General features: G+C 39.8%; 2 protein-coding genes and 1 long non-coding RNA gene across 5 annotated transcripts; 2 read left to right on the plus strand and 1 right to left on the minus strand.

The window, feature by feature from the left end:
- Nucleotides 1-1338: 1338 nt before the first annotated feature.
- LOC117301599 (macrophage migration inhibitory factor-like) lies at nucleotides 1339-5663 on the minus strand. Its single transcript, XM_033785625.1, has 4 exons — nucleotides 5626-5663; nucleotides 4166-4306; nucleotides 2710-2879; nucleotides 1339-1736 (listed from the first exon to the last, which is right to left on the minus strand). The coding sequence occupies exons 2-4, from the start codon at nucleotides 4274-4276 to the stop codon at nucleotides 1664-1666; spliced, it is 354 nt and encodes a 117-aa protein (XP_033641516.1). The 5' UTR covers nucleotides 4277-4306; nucleotides 5626-5663; the 3' UTR covers nucleotides 1339-1663.
- A 135-nt stretch (nucleotides 5664-5798) lies between these two features.
- Nucleotides 5799-12673, plus strand: LOC117301276 (ATP synthase-coupling factor 6, mitochondrial-like). Of its 2 annotated transcripts, none has more exons than XM_033785161.1 (4): nucleotides 5799-5881; nucleotides 8645-8822; nucleotides 9598-9725; nucleotides 11564-12673. In XM_033785161.1, exons 2-4 carry the CDS (start codon nucleotides 8656-8658, stop codon nucleotides 11593-11595), a joined length of 327 nt encoding a protein of 108 aa, XP_033641052.1. In that variant the 5' UTR covers nucleotides 5799-5881; nucleotides 8645-8655; the 3' UTR covers nucleotides 11596-12673. The 2 variants fall into 2 exon arrangements, with proteins under 2 accessions (XP_033641052.1, XP_033641053.1); XM_033785162.1 differs by having other exon boundaries at nucleotides 5803-5881; nucleotides 8648-8822.
- Nucleotides 12674-15143: 2470 nt separating this feature from the next.
- LOC117301270 lies at nucleotides 15144-16479 on the plus strand. Of its 2 annotated transcripts, none has more exons than XR_004520275.1 (3): nucleotides 15144-15280; nucleotides 15619-15765; nucleotides 16340-16479. It is a non-coding gene; the product is annotated as an uncharacterized LOC117301270 (long non-coding RNA). The 2 variants fall into 2 exon arrangements; XR_004520276.1 differs by having other exon boundaries at nucleotides 15622-15765.
- The last annotated feature ends 10261 nt before the right edge of the window (nucleotides 16480-26740 follow it).

The following is a 26740-nucleotide window of genomic DNA, read 5'->3' on the forward strand; positions in this document are numbered from 1 at the left end:
CTGTTCGTTTCCATTGTCCGGCACGTTGAGCATGGCTTGGTGGAGTCGTTTGATTCCTATACCAACCATCCCCAGGTCATCAGAGAGTTGCTGTAGATAGGTGTGCATGAGTGCTCTGCCTCTTTGGTACGGTTTGTTTTGTTAACTGTTCGTTTCCATTGTCCGGCACGTTGAGCATGGCTTGGTGGAGTCGTTTGATTCCTATACCAACCATCCCCAGGTCATCAGAGAGTTGCTGTAGATAGGTGTGCATGAGTGCTCTGCCTCTTTGGTACGGTTTGTTTTGTTAACTGTTCGTTTCCATTGTCCGGCACGTTGAGCATGGCTTGGTGGAGTCGTTTATTCCTACACCAACCATCCCCAGGTCATCAGAGAGGTGCTGCTGGTAGGTGTGCATGAGTGCTCTGCCTCTTTGGTACGGTTTGTTTTGTTAACTGTTCGTTTCCATTGTCCGGCACGTTGAGCATGGCTTGGTGGAGTCGTTTGATTCCTATACCAACCATCCCCAGGTCATCAGAGAGTTGCTGTAGATAGGTGTGCATGAGTGCTCTGCCTCTTTGGTACGGTTTGTTTTGTTAACTGTTCGTTTCCATTGTCCGGCACGTTGAGCATGGCTTGGTGGAGTCGTTTATTCCTACACCAACCATCCCCAGGTCATCAGAGAGGTGCTGCTGGTAGGTGTGCATGAGTGCTCTGCCTCTTTGGTACGGTTTGTTTTGTTAACTGTTCGTTTCCATTGTCCGGCACGTTGAGCATGGCTTGGTGGAGTCGTTTGATTCCTATACCAACCATCCCCAGGTCATCAGAGAGTTGCTGTAGATAGGTGTGCATGAGTGCTCTGCCTCTTTGGTACGGTTTGTTTTGTTAACTGTTCGTTTCCATTGTCCGGCACGTTGAGCATGGCTTGGTGGAGTCGTTTATTCCTACACCAACCATCCCCAGGTCATCAGAGAGTTGCTGCTGGTAGGTGTGCATGAGTGCTCCTACAAAATGTACATGTACCTCTGCGATACGGTTATGTAGGTTAGGTCTCCTAGACCTGCAGCCGACTTCACGAAACGTTGGATTAATTCTATCTTGAGTTGGGACGAGTAACTCAATACGTCCTGACGTCTATGGTTACAGAACTTAATTGGTCGCAGGTGCTGAGATTTATCCTAAGTTAGGAAGAGTTTGGTGGTGAAGTCGACGACACGAGTGTTGAGAGAGGAGTGGCATGCCTAGAGAGCAAGTTCGAGTGTGCACAATTGTTAACTAAAGGTTGACCATTTGCACTCCAACCCAGGCTGGTCGACCATTGGTTGACTACTGCGGTCGACCATTCGGAACCAGCCTCGAGCCCATGGTTTCCTTCATTGGTCCCAACAGCATGTTCCATTTTAACATGTGTAAAGCACAGAGGGGAACCAGTGACATTATAGCAAAAAGGGCGGAAGGTTGACTGGGCTTCCAAAGTGAGTCGTTCCGGTGAGTGAGTCAGTATGTGGTTGACTAAATGTGCCCACTTGAAAACTTGTTCTTAGTTGCGTGTCCGATCAGTTGTAATCGTTGCTGCGTAGTGTTATTGATGCTGGTGTGACATTGCTTTGTTGATAAAGTTCAGTATTGGTGATGCGTTCCGGGGTATCTGATATTGAGTGCGAAATAGACTAGTTGGTGTCTTTTACAGCTCAGATAGAACAGTATTTTTGACTCCAATGTTGTCTCTCGGCAAGTCCACAAAGATAACATACATCCTAGAAAAAGAAAAAAACAAAAAAAGACAAAGCAATTTATAAAGTGGGTATATTAGGTTGTCATGGTCGAGTGGTTTAGAGCATCAAATTCAAGTTCTGCTGGTTAAGTCATTGGAATGTGGGTAGGGGTTCCCCGTCGTGATACTTGTCCTTGTGCGAAATACTTTGCTACAATTGCTTCCCTTCACCCAGGGTGTCTGCGAGGGTAGAGGTTGATATTGTGTATGAAAAAGCCTTTGGAGTGCTCTGGCAGCCCGGGGCTGTATAGGCCTATACTCTCCAGGGAGCTGAGAAAGATTAAAGGAATGTTATTCATATTTTGTTTTACCCACATACACCGATGTGTGTAAGCACTGTATAAACTCAGTACTTTCCCCAAGTCATGTGAACAAAATTCACAGGGATGTTTCTCGGGTGGGATTTGAACCCACAACTTTTTCAATTGTAGAGCAGTGTCATACTGGTAGCGAGATTTCCGGGTAGCTTAGAAGCAGTTTAAATCCTACATTTTAGCAGCGGGTACTGCAAACGATTTACATTAATAGATGGTAAATTTGCATCAGGGATAAAGAATAATCATTTTTTTTTAACCAATATACACCGATGTATGTAAGCACTGTAACCTTAGCACTTTCCTAAGTTCTGTGAAAACAAATCACAGGCATATTACTCCGGTGAAATTCGTACCCACGACCTTTTTAATTCTCCACTATAAACATCATGATCGTTAAGCCTGGTTCATACTTCATGCGAATGCGAAGCGAATTTGACATGAATTTGACGTCACAACTCTTCTTTCGCAGCGATATTCGCAAGTGAGTTGAGCGGAGTTCAACTGCTGCGAATTTTTCTTTGCGAATTCGTGACATCGACATTCGTTTAACATTCGCAGGAAGTATGAACCGGGCTTTCCTTTCAGGATAAGGGTAAAGAATGGCTATAAATTACCCATATAGATACTAAATTAACAAACCTGTTTTGTGGAACGTTAATTTTCGCCATCAGTTCAGTGAGTGCTTTAGTGTATTTCATATTTTCTTCTTTGCTGATTTTACCGGCGCTGAGGACGTCGATCATCGCGCAGGGTTCTGTGGTTCCCCCAAAGGACATCAGTTGGTCTAGCTGAAGCTGAACTAGAACTTTCTAGAAATAAGAATTACAAAGCAACTATATAATGTATATGTACAAGGACATTAGACCCTTCCCATGAAGTCTGAAATTGCACATAGCGCACTAACAATTTGAATGGCAAAGTTAAGGCTCGGTCCCACTGCAGCGATAACGAGAACGATAACGATAACGACGCAAAGCGAACGCATTCCATTGGTTGAATGAGCGTGTTTGATACCGCGTGGAGCAATTCAACCAATCAATGCGTTCTCTTTGCATCGTGATTGTTATCGTTCTCGTTATCGCTGCAGTGTGACTCGGCCTTTAAGGCAACATCGTGCATTTTTGTATCGGGCTAATGGCTGCGAGACGCAGATGCGATTTGCTGTTGGTTACATGGGTTATTTTGAGGTGTATGTTGTGTGAATTGATCAATCAGTGCCCTGAACTCACACTTAAGCCCGGTTCATACTTCATGCGACGTGAAGTTGACGTCGCAACCCTCCTTTTCGCAGCGATATTCGCAAGTGAGTTGCCCGGAGTTCAACTGCTGCTAACTTTACGTTGCGAATTTGTGACGTCAACATTCGTATCGCATTCACATTCGCAGGAAGTATGAACCGGGCTTTATAGTGGTCTTTGTTCCCAAACCATGGTGTTTGTGCGCACACACACACAACCAACATTCAGATCTACATATATCACCACGGCAAACTGCACACGCTTGTAGTGAATAACCACAGAGGGCGCTTTGCATTTTTGTTTTTCTGGATCCAGATGGCGGTGGGGGAAACATAAAACTTGTCCTATGTTTATTCATTACAACATGTACATGTACATAGATCTAAACGTTGGTTGTGTGTGTGTGCTCACAAACACCATGTTCCTGGACCTGAAACCAAGACTACACCTGCAGGGGGGGATGGATTCAACTGAAAATTTGATTCAGTTTGGTGGATTTGGAAATTATAGATCAAATATCAGGCCTCCTAATGACCAAGGGCACCCACAGCAGTTGCTGTGGTGCCCTTTGCAGGATTCAAATACAAAATTTCCCCATAGCAGTGCCCCTTTCAAAAGAAAACTGCTGTGCCCTTTCTAGAGAGAAGTTCAAGTAGGCCTGATACTTCACAGAGGCAACGAAGGCGGTTGCATCCATGCCCCCTGATAATTGCCTTGGTGCCCTTCAAATGCTATAGTAAAAATTTACAATTTCCTAATAATACGGTGGGCTTTCACGGAGAAAATGGCTCGGTGCCCTTGCCCTTTAAAAAAATGTAGCATACATGCCTGTACAACACAACACTGATAAAACTTACAGACATTGGTTTGTCGATTGTTTCCTGAAACGCAACACCGGCTTGTTTCAGAAAGGCCTCCTGGTCTATAGAATCACCTTTGACATTTGTTGCAATCTTGATGAGCGGCATTTTGATGGTGAGTGCAAGTCTTTAGTTCAACTGTGAAACAAAAGAACATTTTTAAGTTAAACTTTCGCAGTCAGTGCTCATCTTCTAAAGCCAGATTCATAGTTCCTGCGAATGCGGAGCGAATTTTGGCATCTCAACTCTGCTTTTTGCTGCGAGAATAATTTGCAAGAGTTGAGCAAAGAGGATTATGGTTGCGACATCAGTATTCCCTACTCCTTCACAGGATTCCAAGCTTTAACTTACAAAAACCTAAAGTCAAGATGAAATTTGACGAAGAAGTGAAAATTCTTGAAAAATTGCTTAATGTCCTGGGGTGGATTTCACAAAGGTAGTCCTAGGCAATGCTAAGAGATAGGACCAGTCCCAAGTTAGGATGAGTTACTGGTTCTAACTTAGGACCAGTCCTATCTCTTAGCATTGCCTAGGACTAGTCCTAAGTTACTTCTAGAAACTATATGGCTGAGCCTTATAGTTTCTAGAAGTAGTCCTAAGTTAGGACTACCTTTGTGAAATCACGGGAGACGATAGCCGGACGAAACCGAAATAGTTCTAGAAGTATGTGAAATCCACTCCTGTTTCAATTTCCTTAGACCCAGACCCTCCCAGAGAGGTTAGAACTTGGAAGGTTTACATAATTACAGGGTCTGTACAGCACACCAGAAATACAAGAAGACAGGTTCGAACATCACTAAGCCTTGCTAGCCCTACTTCTTCCTATAGGTTCATATAGTTCAATCCGCTAAACCAAATGAACTTCTTTATCATCTTAGTCTTAGTTCCAGCATGGAGGTAGAATTCTCCATGGTTCCAGCAGTATTCTAGCCTCAAAAATGAAATTATAGATCTATAGGCTTCCTTGTACTTTCTTAATAGAATGGTTTGTTACAAAAATTGCCAAAATAAAAGCATGCAGCCACAACCAACAACAATATATGCTACTTGCAACAATTTACCAAAAAGGTAAGTAAAAAAAAAGCAATAAAAAAAAAACCCAGAAGTTTTGTACGATTTTTAAAGGAGTTTGAATGCCTGTAACTGTTTAAAAAAAGTACTCGGATAAGCTGATAAATGTTGACTTGCTGGTCGTTTCGGCAAAGCACTTTGAGTTTTTCAATTCCAGCAAAACCAAAACACAAACAAAACTTGTATTGTTTTGTTATTAAATATAAGAAATTGTATAATATTTGTAATCTGATTCATTCAATTTTAAGATCTGATGATTGATAGCAAAAATTTGTTGGAAAGGTAGTGTGGGGAAAAAGATCATGATCAACATCCTCAGTTTAAAATAAAGCGATACAAACTTTCATTTATTCACATAATTGTGCGAGAAATAAATCACACTTTACCAGTAGAAATCAGAGACACGGAGGAGTTGTCATCAGGGGGGGTCGGTCATTTCACTCAGAGGCCTCTTAGAGCACCAGTAGAGGGCGCACTCCATATCTTTGATAAAAACCAATACATTTTTTTTTCAACCTTGGTCTCAGTTTATTAAATTCACTGAAAGCCCGTGTACAACTTAATGTGTTTGAGCTCCAAAGCTCTGTGTACGAGTTCGACCGGTAAACGCTTTAGCAGTAGGCACGATTTTCTCTCTAAAAAAGTAAGTTTTATTTCTTCGTTTGTTTGCTAAATGTTGATTTATTTGAGAGATAACATGATCGACATTTTGTATTGACTGTTTTTGTACAAAAGAGATGATAATTTAATGTTTGAATTAATCCCAATGAGTCGAAGTTGAAACTTGAACAGACTTCTTCGCAAACATGGTGTGGTTCAGTATTTTAATTTTAGGATTGATTTTTATCCTTTTGCTTTCGGTCAACTGAGAGGTCAACTCGACCTGCTCTCACAGGTTCAGCTTATTCAAAGTTCAACACAGTTCTCGACTCTACAGTTGGTCTAGGTTTAGTCCAAGCTAACTATATTATTATCATCATAGCTAATTTCTTCCAATTTCCCAAACCAAGTCGACTCGCTCGGTTGCGGTCGTTGTAACCCAACTTGTGTTGTGTGGCCAAGCCCATACAACCCAAGGTCCAAGGATAGCTGAATCCTTAGGATTCAGCTATCCTTGGCCACATAATTGGGGCTAGCTGAATCCCAGCTATCCTTGGCCACACAAGTGGGGCAACGGTCGTTGCGTTGGTTCCTTGACCTTGCACAGTTTACGTTAACAGACAGTTATTACCCTCCTCCCGCTATTCTCGCCGTCGGTCGGTCGGAGGGTTACGTTAAGTCATCGTAACTTGGTTTTCATTGTGACTGTGAGAAATGACTCCCTTTGCATTGCTGGACCACATCGACTTTGTACCTTTTCAAGGTACGATGTGACTTTGGACACTTCGTACCTTGGAGTTGGACACTTTGTACCTTCTTACAAGACACTTCGTACTAATTCGGGATTTCTGCATCGTTTATGATAATTTTGTGATTTGTGATCGGATGATTTATGAAATAAAATAAAAGCGAATCAAACCAACTGTTACTATTTTGTTAGGACCAAGAGCCATTTTGACGATTGAAATTGTGTGACTTTAAAATATTTGTAAAAAATATTGGCGGAAGATGTTGTCCTTGGCGGTAATTAATTTATACAAAATATGAATTTCACATTAAATGTGGCATTCACATGTTCAAACAAAAATTATAATTCATTATGTATTATTAATTTTTATCTCAACAATCATCAAACTATTGAGGAATACACATCTTAAAGGGTCTATTTAACTTTTGTAGGACAAAAAACACAATGTCCACAGATTTGCACTAAACTTACACAGTTTGAAGATAATGATAGTAGAAAGCTTCCCTGAAAATATTACGTGCTGAGGTGCTGTAGTTTTTGGGAAATGCGTAAAACAATGTCATGAAAATAATTTTCGTCTCATGAGACGAAAATTATTTTAATCATTTAAAAACGTATTTTCATGACATTGTTTTACTCATTTCTCAAAAACTACAGCACCTCAGTAAGTAAAATTTGAAGGTAAGCTTTCCACTATCATTATCTTCAAACCCTGTAAGTTTAATGTAAATCTATGGACATTTTGAAAAGGTACCCAAATCCTTGAATGAAGGAGCGAAGTGGCGCGGCTGAGGATACAAAGTGACTCAGCTGATGGTTACTTCATACCCCGCCCACGGTACGAAATGACCAATTTGGTTATGGTACGGAGTTTTCCGAAGGTACGAAGTGTCCAGGGTACGAATTGGCAAACATGGCAAAGGTAAAATGTGTCCGACATCTGACTAAACACATGTTAAAAGTCAAAAGCCTAGTTAGTGTGTGTAAATTGTTATTTTTTTAAATTTAAATAAACGATCTTTTGTCTGTCTGCTGGCCCGGACACGATCTGGAGAAAAACTTTTGATTCAATTAACTTATTAATATCTTAAAGTCACCAAGAAGTGGTATATTGTCAAAATAGAGCTTTTGTCACTTAAATATGTGTTTGATGAGTGGAATAGGAATAAACAATTAACTAAGGTTTTAAATAATTAGTTTCCATGTTTTTTACAAATTTGAAAATAAGCCGGACCCGAGAGGGCGCTGTTCGTGACGTCAATCGAGGCGCGATGAATTGCATGCTGTGCCAACACAAGATAGTGACGCTTGGCGCAACCTAAAAACATGCCCTCAAAGTTGAAACAATACCTGATTTTTTTCACGTTTATAGGCAAATGCTCCTTTAGGTTCGCCGCGTCTTTCACGGGTACCTTCTTTGATTTCCCACTAGCTGGAAAACTGTTGGGATGGCGTCATGTTTTAGAAAAGAACTTTTCTCTTCATGTCAAAATGTGTAGTGTATTCCGGATTCTCAAAGCACGACGGATCGAAGTGTTTGCTACAAAGAAAAGACGTCGGGCCGGACAACTTTGCAAACTGACCCCATCTATACAGTGTAGTTGTTTTGCTGCATACACCTGGTCGACATTGCCGGAAAATTGCAAGAAAAAAAACTTTTTCGAAACAAAAAACTCACGACTAGGACTTGAATGTACTTGCACGTACGTGTGTTCGATGTTCGATCGAGGCAAAGTCTTCCTCGATTGACGTCACAAAAGGGGTAGGCGGAGTCACCCCCACACAACCTCAAGTTTATTTTTTTTTAACATATAAAATCGTTAAAAACAATTACTCAAAAAATTATTTTATTGTTCAGAAACATATACTCTACTGTTTGAAATAAAACAAATCTATCTCCAGGTGACTTTAAATTAAAGGCAGATCAAATTACAATCGCTCTGACCGTACGACTAAGCAGAGAATATGTGCTTGCAGGAGCAGGGTATTCTGCGGAAACGTCTCAAACTTCTTGTTTCTGTGTCTAACATGAACGTCTTATATTTTATTGCCTCCAGCAGATTAAACCATGTTGCAGCAAATTTTGAGGCTCGGCCCCCAGGCCCAAAACACCTTAGGCTTGGTACTAAGGAGGAACATTGCAGCATCATCTGTTGCCATGGCATCCACACAGTCGATGACACCAGTACAAAAGCTGTACTTGGACAAGATCAAGGATTATGCAAAGAAGAGCAAGTAAGATTCTGTCGCAGTGAAATTAAATTTACTGTATGTAGATTTTTGATAACATAACAAAAAATAGTTGATGTAAAACCTCTCATATCTCATTTGAGAACTGTACACAATTTTATAATGCAATTACATATAATGCGTTCAAATCACGCCGGGGCACTATGTGGATTGTGCTTTCAGTCCCAACTTGACTGCGTGGGTTTCCCTGGAATAATTCTCAAGAGTTATTTTTCCCACATCTATAACTAACTCTCGTCTTCCCTCGGGTTGTTGGCTTGTGACTAAATAGCTTATCTGGGAGTCCTTGCCTTCACAACCAAAATAAGTGAAATTGGGTGAACTGTACAGTATTAGGAGCCGTGCTCAACCTGGGAGTTTTCCCTAATCATGAGGTGAACAGGAGGAACACTTCGGTATTTACCTAAATAGAATGAGACTATGGAAAGGTTTGCGGTAACACCATGTAATGACTATCTCTTTAATGAGCTGGTGTGGCTCTGAAAAGAACCGTTGGTTTCAACTCGTTGTTCGATCAGTATGCTCTGATCGTCTTCTGGGGAAAGCTGTCTCTAGAAGACGATCAGCTTTCTCCAGAAGACAATCAGAGCATACTGATCGAAACATTGAGTTTTCAGAACCACCCCAACTCATTAGTCACGCATGGATGGTGTTATCGCAAACCTTTCCATATCGTATTGCCACCATGCAAAGTTTCAAATCCTACTTAGACTGAGACTGCAATATCCAATATTCATGTCGTACTTCTTGTCCTTTTTAGGGCCCAAGGTGGTAAGCTCGTTGATGCAGATCCCGTCATCGAGAAGGAGATTGCTGCTGAATCTTCAAGATTGAATAAACTCTACGGGGGCGGAGATCTTGCCCAGTTCCCTACATTTGATTTTAAAGGTAAGAGTCCCAGAAACCACTTTAGAGAGAATTTGGTTCGACGACGGATGGTTCCGCGACGGTTAGTAGTTTTTCAGCCAAACGTGGTCGTTTTCAGCACAACACAGATACATCCCAAGTACTGTCATAGAAATTGAGGGACGACCGTCCTCAAAGCCGATGCATGTGCAGATGATGCCAAAGGTCATCATTACTGTCGCAAAACCATCCGTTGTTGAAAACAAAAACTCCCTTTTATAGGCATGTGGTGTTTCTGATCAGCAGGGGTGTGAGTTCGGGTCCTGGTCGGCACACTTGTGTCCATAAGCAAGACACAAAGCATGACTTCTATGTCTTATATATGGGATGTAAAACCGTTGGTCCCTGTTTGAATATAAAAAAAAATACAACGCATAATTGCTCAAATTAATAAGCTGGAAATCCACACAACCGAAGAATTTGTAGCTATAATTCAGGGCCAGTCACACTGCAGAGATAACAAAACGATAACGATCACGGTTAACAATGCATGCCCTCGATTGGTGGAATAAGCATGCCCATATTCTGCGCGGAGCAATTCAACCAATAAAACGCGTTCTCTTTGCAACGTGATCGTTTTTGTTATCGGTGCAGTGTGACGGGCCCTTTACAATGGGAAAAAAGAAAAAGACATACGTACACAGTTTAAACACTTTAATACTTTTAATTTGAGCAAGCACTGAGACATGTTATTCACAATATACAATTGTTGCACGCTGTGACGGGGTCCATGGCGTTTTGTACACCCGAGGGGGAAAATGGAACCCGAGGCGAAGCCGAGGGTGCCATTTACCCCCGAGGGTGTACAAAACCCATGGACCCCAGTCACAACGTGCAACAATTGTTTTGTTATACCTTTGTATAATTGTTAATCCTCTTCTCAAAGTTCTGTTGTCATCTTCAAACATTATTACGGTGGAGGTGATGTACACCCGGTGTACATCACTTTTCATGTTACCCGGCGCGTCGCGAGCCATGTAACATGCGTTTTTGTTGCGCGTCACATGATTGGTTCTCGACCAATCAAACTTCACAATTTGCACAGAGGTATAACAATCTCATTTGTAATAGGCCTACATGTATGTGCAAAATCTCTTCAATACTTATTTAAAGACACTGGACAACTTTGGTAGTTGTCAAAGACCAGTCTTCTCACTTGGTGTATCTCAACATATGCATAAAATAACAAACCTGTGAAAATTTGAGCTCAATTGGTCATCGAAGTTGCGAGATAATAATGAAAGAAAAAACACCCTTGTCACACAAAAGTGTGTGCTTTCCGATGCTTGACTTCAAGACCTTATATTCTAAATCTGAGGTCTTGAAATCAAATTCGTGGAAAATTACTTCTTTCTCAAAAACTACGTTACCTCAGAGGGAGCCGTTTCTCACAATGTTTACACTATCAACCTCTGCCCATTACTCGTAACCAAGTAAGGTTTTATGCTAATAATTATTTTGAGTAATTACCAATTTAGTGTCCACTGCCTTTAAAGAGATATTTATCTTACTAGCCCAGGGCGAAAATCACTGAAGTAAGGTTTTATGCTAATACATTTTGTGAGTAATATCAACAGTGTCCACTGCCTTTAAAGAGACATTTATCAGACTTATTGTCAACATTTTAACAAAAACACAAGACGTCTGGCACTTTTCAGTCATGAGTTTAGTAGCCCAGGGCGAAAATCACTGGCCTCAGGCCAGCTATCAAGTGTGAATTTGCTGCCCTGAATATTATGCTCTCTTTTTCTTCACTGACAAATTAAGATTATGATTTGTAAAATTTTAATGTGTTCTGTCTAATTCTTTCCTCTTTTCAGAAATTGATTTTGATGCAGTTGAGAAGAAGTAGGATTTGACTAGCCCGGTTTTTCACCATCCGATTGACTCTTGCATATGCTGTGTTCTGACGTCGGGATGGGGAGACAGAGATTTAAATATTTATTAGGAATGAATGAATGATTTCTTTGTGTTGATTTTCATGACACAAAACCAGTTTCTCTCAAAATGAAGACAAATGCAAAGCTATAATATTCAATTATTGACAATGGGAGACTTTCCAACGCTAAGTGGCAGCAGACTTACCGGGTAAATTTCCACTGTTTACGTAATCCTAAACATGTGCGTATTTCTGAGAACAATGGCTTTACCCGGAAGTCTGCTGCCACCTATCGTCCCCAGAAAGTCTCCTATTGACATGAAGTCACAGTTCAGATTCACCCTCAGCAAAATTGTGTTTGACTTCTAAAAAAAAAGTTGAAGAAACACTGCTTTCTGTTGTAATTATGATTCACTATACATTCTAGTCACCAATTTTTTGTTGTCTCTTCAGACTCGGGTTCATGAGTCGGGAACCAGCCACAACATTGCAAACTTAATGTAATTTGGGCTGGTAACTTGTTTTTGATAAAAAGCTATACTATTCTGTGCTTAGCGAGTCTTTGTGCTGACAGGCTTTATGAAATTGGGCCCTGCTTAGTGTTTTGATCATGATGACAAGGCCCTTTGAAGGCAAAGGGATCAAAATATCTTTGTTTCCAAACACACAAAGGGGCTCCCATGTTCTCAAAATTATCATCTTTGTTCAAAACTTTTATATGTTAAAATGTAATTGCACCCCAGAACAAAGATAATCGACAACATAGGGAGATAGCTCTGTTGGTAGAGCACCAGCACATTAATCCGGAGGTCGTTGTTTGAGTCCTAGGTATGTCAATTTTTCTTTGTTCCAACCTCGAATCATAAATTAATTGCACTACAATTCTTTGTTTGTTGACTATACAAAAATGGTTTAGCATCTGACAAACCATTCAAACTGTGCTCATTTTGCATTCATAACAAAAACCATATTAGGTATTATAATTGAAGTGTGTTTCCCATAGTTTTTATCAATAAATAGTCATGTTTTGATGACGTTATGTGAAATTGAACATCTGCGTAGTGTTTTTGTTGGTGTAGAAATGTCATGGTACGATTTATTGTCAGACCTTGAACTTCTCTCTTGAAGGGACACAGCAATTTCCTCAAGTAAGGGGCACTTCTTTAACGAAAATGTACTAAGTTTGTATTGGTACCCTGCAGAGGGCGGCACCACAGCAATTGTTTTGGGTGCTGTGGGTTATTTCGAGGCCTGCATTATTGGTTTTTGGAACTAGTGAAACAACCCAATGGTGAAAAGTTGATCAAATTAATTGATGCAAATAATGTCAACAAAAAGAACGGGAAATGGGCAGCATATTTTGTAGAAATGGAGACAAAGAACAATTAAAAAGCTTTATTGAAGAAAACAATTAAATAGAAAAAAAGTACAAGTAGTAAACCACAGAATAAGTTGAAAGGAATATAACTCATATATTTTATTATTTATCTTTTCCTTGTATTTTAATAATACCGAATGACAATACAATATTAATGAAGGAAGGGGAAAAAAAGGGGGAAAAATAATTGAGGAGGATTCGAACCGCGAACTATTGGATAATCTCACATGAGGATTAACCAGCTGAGCTACTGGTGTTGCGACTGGTTTATGCTGCGTTAAAATTGAATAATATTGTACGAAGAACTTGGGAAGGTAGAAAAATATCCATCCGCCTTCTAAAAAGAAAACAACCTTTAACAAAGATTTTTACTGTCTAATTTAGTTTTAAACAAGTAAATGCAAATTACAAGCCGTAATTCTTCCTTTTTTAATAGAATTTGTTTCACGTTTTGTTTTTTTACAACAAAATAATAGAGGAACTACATTGTGCTAGGCGTATTATTTTTAGTTTATGAAAATTAAAATGGTCGCGGTTTTCGTCCACGCACGTGAGAAGTTTTCCAAGCATGAAGACGAAGGAAAACTTTCCTGTAACTACTTCGTTTAATCCTCCTGGGTATGTGGTCGTAATCCGAAAGATTTTGAGAACATTTGTAGGTGAGTTTGTAGTGAATTTATGTGATAACAAATGATGAAATAGTGTATTTTTCTGTTTGGGTCGCGCGAGTGAATTCCACGAGTCAACTCGCCGTCTTTACAAACTCGTACCCAACCATCTCGTACTTTCAACACCCCCCCCCCCCCCCCCTGCGAGTGTTTTTATTTTTCAATTAAAGTGGCATTCCCTTCGGTTGTTATACAAACAAATATCTTGTTTAATTAAAAAAGAAACTTACCACTTTACAATCGGTGTTTTTTACATTTGAAAGGTGACACTTCAGTTCGATGTCGGTCACTTCGTAACAAGTCACTTCGTACCCCAATTGTCTGACTCTGACAGCAGAAGTAGCCGGCCTTCATTATTTTCTTCATCAATACTGATTATTCACAGTAATTGAAAACGACTTGCAGGAAGATCGGAATAATGTTCCTTACTAACCTTTGTAAAAAAAGGTCTCCAATAATTATTGCTGAGTTAATGTCGTTCACTTTGGCGCAATTTTCTCATGGAGTCATGGGCTCCGTTTTTGCCTTGTCCGACGGAGAATGGCATGCATAGACCTTATGCACATGACGTCATTTCAGTACGGCGCCCCCGCATTGAGGTCAAAAGGAGGTTGTTCATTGGCCAATCTATGTGGGTTTCAATTGTTTCGTCACCGTTTGACCTCAAAGATGGCGGCTGGATGACGTCAATGCATAAGGTCTATTGAAGGCATATTTTACACAGGCTTTTCTCCGTAAATTACTAAGTTTGCCGTTTTAAAAACTTTCCTAAAAAGTGAATGTTTAATTTACTGGTATTGATAACCAGTGCTGATAACAAAAACGGATCCCCAACTTCCGAAGGTCTGTTCAAATTGTTTCCTTCGTCTCAACAACCGTACCCAACTCATTTACGTATGACATGACTTGGGTACGAAGTGACTTGGTTACGAAGTGACTTGGTTACGAAGTGACTTGGGTACGAAGTGACTTGGGTACGAAGTGACGACATTCCTTCAGTTCACAGTTGGGCGTGTATAGGGCCTTACGTTTTTATTAAGATTTAGCTGATTTAGTCTGTCTGTGTGTGGACAAATTTCTGTATTTTCCATAACATGTTCACTCGCGATCGATGTCCTAACAAAAAACAATCAATGTCTCGTATTTTGATTTTAAAAATTGTTTTTTAAATTCATAATTAAAATAAACTTTTCGTAGGGTCCTCAAAAACAGGTTACATAAGTTCAACCTTTGTAAATTAATTTCTTTTACATTCGATGGTAAGTATTGCATTGCTATGGCTATCCATTCCTACGGGTCAATTATTTTGTCCAATGAAACTTCAAATTAAATCATATGTACGTATGTTTATCCAGACTAACTACATCAGTTTGGCGTACATGAGGTGTTTTGATGATTTGTTTTTGTTTTAATGTTGCACAAAGACAACGCAAGTCTGCAGATAGTTAATCCACTTTTTCCCTTCATAGCAGATGAACCCATCATAAGACATAATGGCATCAAGTTCTCATGATGTTCACTCACCATGTGCTACCTACGCTCCTGCAACTGAGTCACCGTCTGTTTCTGAGCAGAACATCAGGATCAACGAGGAACCCATGACACAAGTAAGGTATGGTGTAAGAGATTGCCATCTGCCTTTAAAATATACAGAGTATTACACCTGTTTCTGTAACTAAGTACATGAAAAGTTTAACTTCTGAAACAGTAAGGAGTGACTGGACGCAATGGAAGTCTTAAATTGACTTGCAGTCAATCGGAACGACTCATGAGTGCCTTGATTTCAGGCGTTGATCTTGTCATGAGCCTATACAAGCCAATGTATAGTTTATGTTAAGTTCGCCTGTCTGAAACCAAAATTGATTTGGGTCAACCTGTCGATCCTAGTGTATTTTGATGGGCGCGACTCTAGACATGTGCTTAATGTCTTTTACCCTTTTTCCTTCACAGCAGATGAACCCATCATAATGACATCAAGATCCCAAGATGTTCACTCTCTATGCGCAACCTACGCTCTTGAAACCGAGTCTACCCCCTCTGTTGTCAACACTTCCGAGCAGAACATTAGGAACAACAAGGAACCCATGATCGAGCAAGGTATGTTGAAAGACATTAGGCCTGGGAAGTCGCGACTTTTGAATGGTTAGTCGAGCCGCAACTACCTTGTTTCAACAACTCATTTAATCGTGCCACCAACACTACTACAAAAATAGTCGCGACTATCTGTTTGGTGAACCAACTATTCACGACAAAATAATTTAATAGATGTTAAATTTGCATCGGGGATAAAGAACATAGTTTACTTACAAAAATCGTTAACATTTTGTAGTAGTCGCGACTATTTTTGTAGTAGTTGTGGCAGCCTGATTAAACCGAGCACAGTAGTTGAAAAATGGTAGTCGCGACTCGACTAAGCAATCAATAGTTTTAACTCTTGCACTAGTCGCCCAGGCTTACTGGTCAGCTCGTATGCCATGATATCCTAAGTTGGACCATACCACACGCCCTAGAGGGGTTGTCAATCATGAAGGGTCAGTGTTTTGTTTAGAAGTGGGACTCTGACATCATCTGTCGTTGTGTACAAAATCAGTTTATAAAGCGCGTCAAATATCACCAATGTGGCCATGCAACCATCTTAATCTTTTGTATCATTTTGTTTATTTAATAATAGGTTCAGTCATGGTCTACAGCAGCAGTACCCCTTGATCAGCCTGCTCTCGATGTATGTGTAAAACTCAGCCTGGGGAGATTCATCATTCTTGGATGTCACCATCAGATGAAAGCATCCTCATCAGTTGACGGCGAGGAAAATAACCGAGGTATGTGTTTGTAGTGTTTATCAATTTTCATAGTGTGGTTATAACCTCGTCATTTTAATTACGACCTCTTATAGTAAAAAAAATATGCAAACAAGCGTGCTGAAGGAACTTGGAAAATATAATTTCAACTAATAATTGCTGGAACTTTCATTGGGTCCTAAAAAAAAGAGTCAGCGGCATGGTATTTTGTTCAAAGTACGTTTGATTGAAAGACCTTTGAGTTGACTGCTTTAGAACATAATTTTAGGGTTCAATAAAGAAAAGTGTTGAGTGCAGGATTTGAACCTTCTACCTCCAGATGAATGCCTGTGCTCTACCAACTGAGCTATCTATCTGCCTGGGATTTGCAGTCTCCATTATAATAATAAGGGAATAAAAGGGTAGCGACTCGTTCTTTCACGGTCGTTTAGAACCGGCAGGGTTTTAAACAGTCGTGAAAGAACGAGTCACTATTCTTTTATTCCCATCCATAAATGCCTTTTTGGTTAAAGGGCGTAATAAAGTAAGAAACTCTGAAAAACTTATCCCTTTCCAACGTGCTTGAGCTCTGTATGTACATGTTCATGTCTGACGTCCGTGTGTTGCATTGTTTTGACTGAAACGCCTATTTCTGACAGTTTCCGGCTCCGTTCTTGCGCATGTGCGTATAGTCTTGGTGCAACACGTTCTCGTTTTCCTATCACACAGTGCGGTCAACTAACCGACACGCCCGCATCGCCGTAACAAGAAACGTCTTGCACCAAGACTAGCACGGAGTATCCGCTCACAACCTGTTATAAACACTGGTATATATCAAAGGTTTAAACACCCCCACGTGACGCGCTTTCTACCAACAGGGAAACTGTCTGAGGTATTTATGAATAACAGTTTTGACTCTCCAGATTTGCTACATTAACTCATAACTAACACAATGCGAAACACTAAATGCAAGGATTTAAACATTTTCTATCATTTGTTGTTTTTCAATAATAGGTCAAGTTGTCTAAAGGAGCAGTACCCATCGATCAGCATGTACAGTCAGCACACACTGTCTGTTTAAAACTCAGTCTGGGAAGGATAGGATCTGACACTTCTTGGGTGTCACAGCACCATCAGATCAAGTCATCTTTATCAAACGACAGCAAGAAAGAAAACCAAGGTATGTGAAAAATACTATAAGTTATTATGTGAGATTTTGGCACAAAATTCGAAAAAAATCACTAGGGGTAAGTCTAGCATTTTTGTCAGATTTTGGTAACAAAAACTGAAAAAATCACAAGGGGGTAAGTCCAGCATTTTTGGTAAGTTGTAAGTTAAAAATCATGAGGGGAAAGCAGGCCTGGGGGTAAGTCCAGCTTTTTCGTAAGATTTTGGTCAAGAAATGAAAAGACTTTTGTCAAGAAATGAAAAAGATTTTGTCAACAACTGAAAAATCATATGGGGAAGTCCAGCATTTTGGTAAAACTATTTTAAAAACTGAAAAGATCACAAGGGGTAAGTCCAGCATTTTGGTCAGATTTTGGTTACAAATGTAAACAAATAACAAGGGGTAAGTCCAGCATTTCGGTCATAATTTTGTCAAAAATCGAAAAAAACAATCACAAGTCGAGTCCAAAGTTATGAGTTAAAATTGGAAAAAAATCATAAGGGGTGAATCCACCATTTTGGTAAGATTTTGGTCAAAAACTGGGGAAAACATTACAAGGTGTAAGTCCAGCATTTTTGTAAGATTTTGGTACTTAACTGAAAAAATCACAAGGGGTAAGTTCAGTATTTTCGTAATATTTTTGTCAAGAAATGAAAAGATTATGGTCAAAAGCTAAAATAATTTTGGTAAGATTTTGATCAAAAACTGGGAAAAAATTACAGTGGGTAGTTCCACCATTTGGGTCAGATTTTGGTTAAAAATTGAAAAATTCACAAGGGGTAAGTCCAGTATTTTTGTAAGGTTTTGGTCAAAAACTGATACGAAATTGCAAGGGGTATTCCAGCATTTTGGTTTGTTTCAGGTAAAAAAAACTGAAAAAAACACAAGGGGTAAAAGTTCAGCATTTTGGTCTGTTTTGGGTCAAACCGGAGCATTTTCGTAAGATTTTTTCAAAAACTGGAAAAAAAACACAAGGGGCAAGCAAGTCCAGCATTTTGGTCAGATTTTTGCAACAGTTTGAAAAGTCCAGCAGACCTTGAGGGCTGAATGTTAATGTTCTCTTGATCTTATATTGAGTGACAAGGCATCAAATTCACAAAGCAATATTTAGATGCATGTTTGAGTTGTCAACATCGCAAGAGTTTTTTATGTTGTCACAGTTTGCTTAGCATAAGATTGATACCCATCTTTTAAAACAATCTGGGCTCTTTGGCACATTTATCGACCCCCATCAGATTGGGAAGTAAAGAATGATAGTGTAAGCTTCAAAGTGTAACTTACATACCAAGCTTAGCATTTTTTATCTTTGAGTACGCAAGGCCAAATTCAGTTGTAAAAATCTGTGGGAATTTGTAGGAATTAATTGAAGGTAGACCAAGGCCATGGCTGGCCTCCCTGCAATACCTGACAGTTGACTAGCATTATTTTAACAGTCTTTGCAGCATATAGCTAAATATTTTGTCAATTTCTTTGTTCAATTTGCTACAGATGACTACATACAAACCAGACAGAGAGTGTCGGACCTACTTTAGAGTGACAGCCCAATCCAGACGGAGGGTGTCGACGGACCTTCCTTTAGAGTGACTTCTACACCAACAGGAAACCTTTTTTATCATACTGTACTTTTCTGTAACTTTGTAAATTTTGATGGGATGGATCTCTATGTGTTAGGTCAGAATTTAACTGTTGTACATTTTACATACCTCCCTTGTGGTGATCTACCCATACTTCCCTTGTGGTGATGTACCCATACTTCCCTTGTGGTGATCTACCCATACTTCCCTTGTGGTGATCTACCCATACTTCCCTTGTGGTGATGTACCCATACTTCCCTTGTGGTGATCTACCCATACTTCCCTTGTGGTGATGTACCCATACTTCCCTTGTGGTGATCTACCCATACTTCCCTTGTGGTGATCTACCCATACTTCCCTTGTGGTGATCTACCCATACTTCCCTTGTGGTGATCTACCCATACTTCCCTTGTGGTGATCTACCCATACTTCCCTTGTGGTGATCTACCCATACTTCCCTTGTGGTGATCTACCCATACTTCCCTTGTGGTGATCTACCCATACTTCCCTTGTGGTGATCTACCCATACTTCCCTTGTGGTGATCTACCCATACTTCCCTTGTGGTGATCTACCCATACTTCCCTTGTGGTGATCTACCCATACTTCCCTTGTGTGGTGGATCATCCAAATTGAAACTTTAAAGGCTTAGTTAATGTAATCATTTTTTTCTTTATTAGTGCACAACTCAATCCATTGCTAAAGTATGGAGTTTAAAAACTTGGTTGCCATTTAGTGGAGCCGGATGGGACTTTCCCCAAAGGGGTTTTCGGCCATCTCATACACAGCAAATTGTGGGCATGCGTTTTATGGTTTTGGCGCTTCTCAGCCTCTGAAAATTTAAAACTACAGTACAAAATCTTGCTGTGCCTGTTTTTGTCTTCTTTGTTTTGCAAAAAAATGCAGAGTTGCACGCCAGAAATAGCGAAATTTTTGTGTTTTTAAAAGTGCATATTAATTTTTATTTAGGTTTTAAAAATAAATTATTATTGTTTAGGTTAGAAAACGTTTCAGAAATATGCCAAATATATTGTGTGGTCCATACCTCTTCCTGTGTGGTGATCTACCCATATTTTCACCTGTGGTGAAATCTCCTAACTTTGCTTGTGGTGAAGTGTAAACTTTCACTTGTGGTGATCTACCTATACTTCCCTTGTGGTGATCTACCCATACTTCCCTTGTGGTGATCTACCCATACTTCCCTTGTGGTGATCTACCCATACTTCCCTTGTGGTGATCTACCCATACTTCCCTTGTGGTGATCTACCCATACTTCCCTTGTGGTGATCTACCCATACTTCCCTTGTGGTGATCTCCCTATACTTTCCTTGTGGTGATCTACCCATACTTCCCTTGTGGTGATGTACCCATACTTCCCTTGTGGTGATCTACCCATACTTCCCTTGTGGTGATCTACCCATACTTCCCTTGTGGTGATCTCCCTATACTTCCCTTGTGGTGATCTACCCATACTTCCCTTGTGGTGATCTACCCATACTTCCCTTGTGGTGATCTACCCATACTTCCCTTGTGGTGATCTACCCATACTTCCCTTGTGGTGATCTACCCATACTTCCCTTGTGGTGATGTACCCATACTTCCCTTGTGGTGATCTACCCATACTTCCCTTGTGGTGATCTACCCATACTTCCCTTGTGGTGATCTACCCATACTTCACTTGTGGTGATGTACCCATACTTCCCTTGTGGTGATCTACCCATACTTCCCTTGTGGTGATCTACCCATACTTCCCTTGTGGTGATCTACCCATACTTCCCTTGTGGTGATCTACCCATACTTCCCTTGTGGTGATGTACCCATACTTCCCTTGTGGTGATTTACCCATACTTCCCTTGTGGTGATCTACCCATACTTCCCTTGTGGTGATCTACCCATACTTCCCTTGTGGTGATCTACCCATACTTCCCTTGTGGTGATCTACCCATACTTCCCTTGTGGTGATCTACCCATACTTCCCTTGTGGTGATCTACCCATACTTCCCTTGTGTGGTGGATCATCCAAATTGAAACTTTAAAGGCTTAGTTAATGTAATCATTTTTTTCTTTATTAGTGCACAACTCAATCCATTGCTAAAGTATGGAGTTTAAAAACTTGGTTGCCATTTAGTGGAGCCGGATGGGACTTTCCCCAAAGGGGTTTTCGGCCATCTCATACACAGCAAATTGTGGGCATGCGTTTTATGGTTTTGGCGCTTCTCAGCCTCTGAAAATTTAAAACTACAGTACAAAATCTTGCTGTGCCTGTTTTTGTCTTCTTTGTTTTGCAAAAAAATGCAGAGTTGCACGCCAGAAATAGCGAAATTTTTGTGTTTTTAAAAGTGCATATTAATTTTTATTTAGGTTTTAAAAATAAATTATTATTGTTTAGGTTAGAAAACGTTTCAGAAATATGCCAAATATATTGTGTGGTCCATACCTCTTCCTGTGTGGTGATCTACCCATATTTTCACCTGTGGTGAAATCTCCTTACTTTGCTTGTGGTGAAGTGTAAACTTTCACTTGTGGTGATCTACCTATACTTCCCTTCTGGTGATCTACCCATACTTCCCTTGTGGTGATCTACCCATACTTCCCTTGTGGTGATCTACCCATACTTCCCTTGTGGTGATCTACCCATACTTCCCTTGTGGTGATCTACCCATACTTCCCTTGTGGTGATCTACCCATACTTCCCTTGTGGTGATCTACCCATACTTCCCTTGTGGTGATCTACCCATACTTCCCTTGTGGTGATGTACCCATACTTCCCTTGTGGTGATCTACCCATACTTCCCTTGTGGTGATCTACCCATACTTCCCTTGTGGTGATCTACCCATACTTCCCTTGTGGTGATCTTCCTATACTTCCCTTGTGGTGATCTACCCATACTTCCCTTGTGGTGATCTACCCATACTTCCCTTGTGGTGATCTACCCATACTTCCCTTGTGGTGATCTACCCATACTTCCCTTGTGGTGATCTCCCTATACTTTCCTTGTGGTGATCTACCCATACTTCCCTTGTGTGGTGGATCATCCAAATTGAAACTTTAAAGGCTTAGTTATAGTATTCATTTTTCTTTATGTTTGCACAACTCAATCCATTGCTAAAGTATGGAGTTTACAAACTTGGTTGCCATTTAGTGGAGCCGGATGGGACTTTCCCCAAAGGGGTTTTCGGCCATCTCATACACAGCAAATCGCAGGGCATGCATTTTATAGTTTTGGCTTTTCTCAGCCTCTGAAAACTAAAAAATACAGTACAAAATATTGCTGTGCCTGTTTATGTCATCTTCGTTTTGCAAAAAATCGCAGTTGCATGCCAGAATGAGTGACACTTTTGTGTTTTTAAAAGTGCATATTTATTTAGGTTTTAAAAAGTAATAATTTTTTTTAGGCTAGAAAACGTTTCAGGCAACAGCCAAATATATTGTGTGGTCCATACTTCTTCCTGTGTGGTGAAATGTTCATACTTTCACTTGTGGTTGAATGTCCATACTTTCACTTATGGTGAAACGTTCATACTTTCACTGTGGTGAAATATCCATACTTCCCCCCTGTGTGGTGAACTTTCCACTAGGTAGTTAGTTAGTTAGTTAGTTAGTTCGTTAGTTCGTTAAGAAGATCCATCCCGTAGTTTATATTATTGCTTGGCCCAAAGCTATGATTCAGAATTAAGTGAAGTCTGAACTTGCAAACATTATTTCTTTCTAAAAGACTTGTTTTCTCCCATCTCAATTGATGAAAACAAAATATTCTTGCTACATTCTAGTAAGTTTCAACAACATCTCAAAACAACTTGTCTAAAAAAAAAAATGTCATCTTTGAGCTAAAAAAAAACATTTGTTTGTCAAGAAAATTAACAACATTTTTTGGGGTACATTTATTTATACACAAAATAACCCCTGGCACCCGCAGCAATTGCCATGGTGCTCTGTGCTTTTGCTGTGGTGACTCTTGCAAATTTCAAAATTGCAAATACATAAAATTTCTCCTAGAAGTTCCCCTTACTAGAGGGAAATTAATGTGCACCTTCAAGTACAAAATTCAAGGCCTGAACTTGCCAATATTATCACACAAAAATATTTAAATTTCTAGGAGAAAATTTCCTTGCGGAGCATCAGGTCATTCTGATGGTCCTCTTGGAATCAAAGTTTTATTGTTTTCGTGTTGAATTCAGACCACAATCTAATTCTGATTCATAGTTTGTAAATTATTTTATTTAGTTAATTTAGACACGAGTTGCTCCTACAAAAACAATGAAGCCATTTACAAATTATGAGTTCTTCAAAACGATGACTTTGCTTGCAAGTGAAGCTGTCATTTTTGTTTCAGAAATCGAAAAGGCTTTTGAAGGAAACTAACAACACAAGTAATTTGTTTCACATAAATGTTTGAAATTCGTTTACAGCACTGTTGAAAAAAATGATGACTTTGCTTGCAAGTGAAGCTGTTATTTTCTTAAGAAATCAAAAAGGCTTTTATAGATAATCTATAGAAAAGAACCACTTCTTTGTTCAAATCAATGTTTAAAATTCTCTCACAGAACTACTTAAAAACAAAATCGAGTATCTTTCGGCAATTGTTTTTTCTTTTAAGAATTATTTTTGTTTCCTTTTTCGGCTCTGCATGATGTCATGAATATCTTTCAGAGCTTCTTAGGGCAAAACCACCTGATTTTTTCATCAGTATTTTAAATCCCTTTTTTTTTTTTTCAAAACATTTCATTTTGGCTTTATTGTGTAGGAGCAACTCATTTTGATAATGTTAGGGCCTCATCCAAACCCATTGAAAAACTGGCAGAGTTGTGCAAACACCTGTGCCTGTCGGTGGACCCCCTCGGCTGCCTGGAACAAGTGGTGATCCTGCTGGCCCAGGTGCAATGGGAGGTATGTTCTCTGTTCAGTAAAATTCACCTAGATGCACCACTAGTGTTCTGCTTCACTGGTGTAATGCCTTACAAGATTTGACGAGCTAGAACAAGCATTTTTTGGAACCACTCACATTGTCTGAGCTGGGAGCGAGTCGTTGGTCCCTAAAACGTGTTGATCGATCTCCCAAGACGTCGGGATGAGGGCCCCTTATAATTTAGCCTTTTGTTGGTCACGTCATTCTTTTGTTTTTGAGTAAACAGGTTTGTACTGGGGATCTTTTGAGATCATCAAAGGTGCCTTTAGATGTCTTCGTTTGAGCCAATGGAATCTGGACTCGGTGGATGATGAGGACTTCTACCCAGTTGATGATTTGAGGGCTGGAGAAACATGTTCTGCTTGGTCATGCAATTCACTTCTACAATTTTTCTGTAAGAACAAACCTCATTTTTATTGCCTCTTAATACCAAAGATGACATTGGACTGCTATAATTCACATTTGTTTAGAATTGGTTAGTTTTAGTAGAGGTCAAAGGTTAGGTCAAAGTCAAGGTATTAGGGTCAAGTCATGGTCAAGGGCTTTTTAAGTATCCCGACTAAAACAACACAAAGCAAGATATGTGTTCCAGTTTTCTAGGTTGTAGCTTTACACCTTGTCATTTCAAATGATATCTGAGGATATGATTTTGAAAAGAAAAATTGTAAGACCAAATTTCAGCAGCATTTACAGACTAGAACTGTTTCTTTATTTTGTATTGAAAATAATTCATATGAAAACAAGACTTCAAAAGCCTTGTTTTCTTCCAACAAATGTTTTCCTCAATTGATGAAAACAAAACATTCTTGCAACACCCTAGTTCTTAAACTCAATTGCAAAACACCCATTTCGCTTTGCAAAGTTCAAATAAAACTTTCATGGTGCCCTATGCTTTTGCTGTGGTGCTCTTGGCAAAGTTCAAATAAAACTTTCATGGTGCCCTATGCTTCTGCTGTTGTGCCCTTTGCAAAGTTCAAATAAAACTTTCATGGTGCCCTATGCTTCTGCTGTGGTGCCCTTTGAAAAGTTATAAAAAAACCATTCATGGTGCCCGTTGCAAAGTTCAAATAAAACTTTCATGGTGCCCTATGCTTCTGCTGGGGTGCCCTTTGCAAAGTTCAAACAAAACTTTCATGGTGCCCTATGCTTTTGCTGTGGTACTCTTTGCAAAGTTCAAATAAAACTTTCATGGTGCCCTATGCCTTTGCTGTGGTGCTCTTTGCAAAGTTCAAATAAAACTTTCATGGTGCCCTATGCTTTTGCTGTGGTGCCCTTTCACAAAGTTCAAATAAAACTTTCATGGTGCCCTATGCTTTTGCTGTGGTGCCCTTTGAAAAGTAAAAAAAAAACACATTCATGGTGCCCTTTGCAAAGTTCAAATAAAACTGTCGTGGTGCCCTATGCTTTTGCTGTTGTGCCCTTTGCAAAGTTCAAATAAAACTTTCATGGTGCCCTATGCTTTTGCTGTTGTGCTCTTTGCAAAGTTCAAATAAAACTTTCATTGTGCCCTATGCTTCTGCTGTGGTGCCCTTCGTAAAGTTCAAATAAAACTTTCATGGTGCCCTATGCTTTTGCTGTTGTGCCCTTTGCAAAGTTCAAATAAAACTTTCATTGTGCCCTATGCTTCTGCTGTGGTGCCCTTCGTAAAGTTCAAAAAAACCTTTCATGGTGCCCTATGCTTTTGCTGTGGTGCCCTTGGCAAAGTTCAAATAAAACTTTCATAGTGCCCTATGCTTCTGCTGTGGTGCCCTTCGTAAAGTTCAAATAAAACTTTCATGGTGCCCTATGCTTTTGCTGTGGTGCCCTTTGCAAAGTTCAAATAAAACTTTCATGGTGTCCTTTGCTTTTGCTGTGGTGCCCTTGGCAAAGTTCAAATAAAACTTTCATAGTGCCCTATGCTTCTGCTGTGGTGCCCTTCGTAAAGTTCAAATAAAACTTTCATGGTGCCCTATGCTTTTGCTGTGGTGCCCTTTGCAAAGTTCAAATAAAACTTTCATGGTGTCCTTTGCTTTTGCTGTGGTGCCCTTGGCAAAGTTCAAATAAAACTTTCATAGTGCCCTATGCTTCTGCTGTGGTGCCCTTCGTAAAGTTCAAATAAAACTTTCATGGTGCCCTATGCTTTTGCTGTGGTGCCCTTTGCAAAGTTCAAATAAAACTTTCATGGTGCCCTATGCTTTTGCTGTGGTGCCCTTGGCAAAGTTTTAGATTTTCTTTATTACCACAGTACATTTACTGTGCCCCTCCAAGGCCTGAAAGACCATAAACTCAAAATACATGGACAAGTTTTCCACAATGTTTTTATTTATACTACTCTCTAAACATTACCTTGAGGAATTATTCAACACTTATATTCTCAGTATCAATTGTTCCCGTACCCTGTGGCATCTTAAATTGTTTGCTAAAAACACTTGCATGTAGGCCCCGCCCAACTGGCATAAAATCTCAAAGTGCCCCCAAAACTTTACATTTGTTTCTACTTTCATTCAACAAAAGCCAAAGTGTAAGTGGACCCCAAAATCTCCTCTTGTTGGTCAAAGGTCAAATATCAAAATTCCCCAAAAAGTTCAGAGGTCATTCAAAGGTATCTCAAAGAAGTAGGTAGCTTCATTGTACATATGTATTATGGCAGTAATTATTCGTGAAAGTTC

This window comes from Asterias rubens, chromosome 17 (genome assembly GCF_902459465.1).
Source record: "Asterias rubens chromosome 17, eAstRub1.3, whole genome shotgun sequence".
Taxonomy (NCBI): domain Eukaryota; kingdom Metazoa; phylum Echinodermata; class Asteroidea; order Forcipulatida; family Asteriidae; genus Asterias; species Asterias rubens.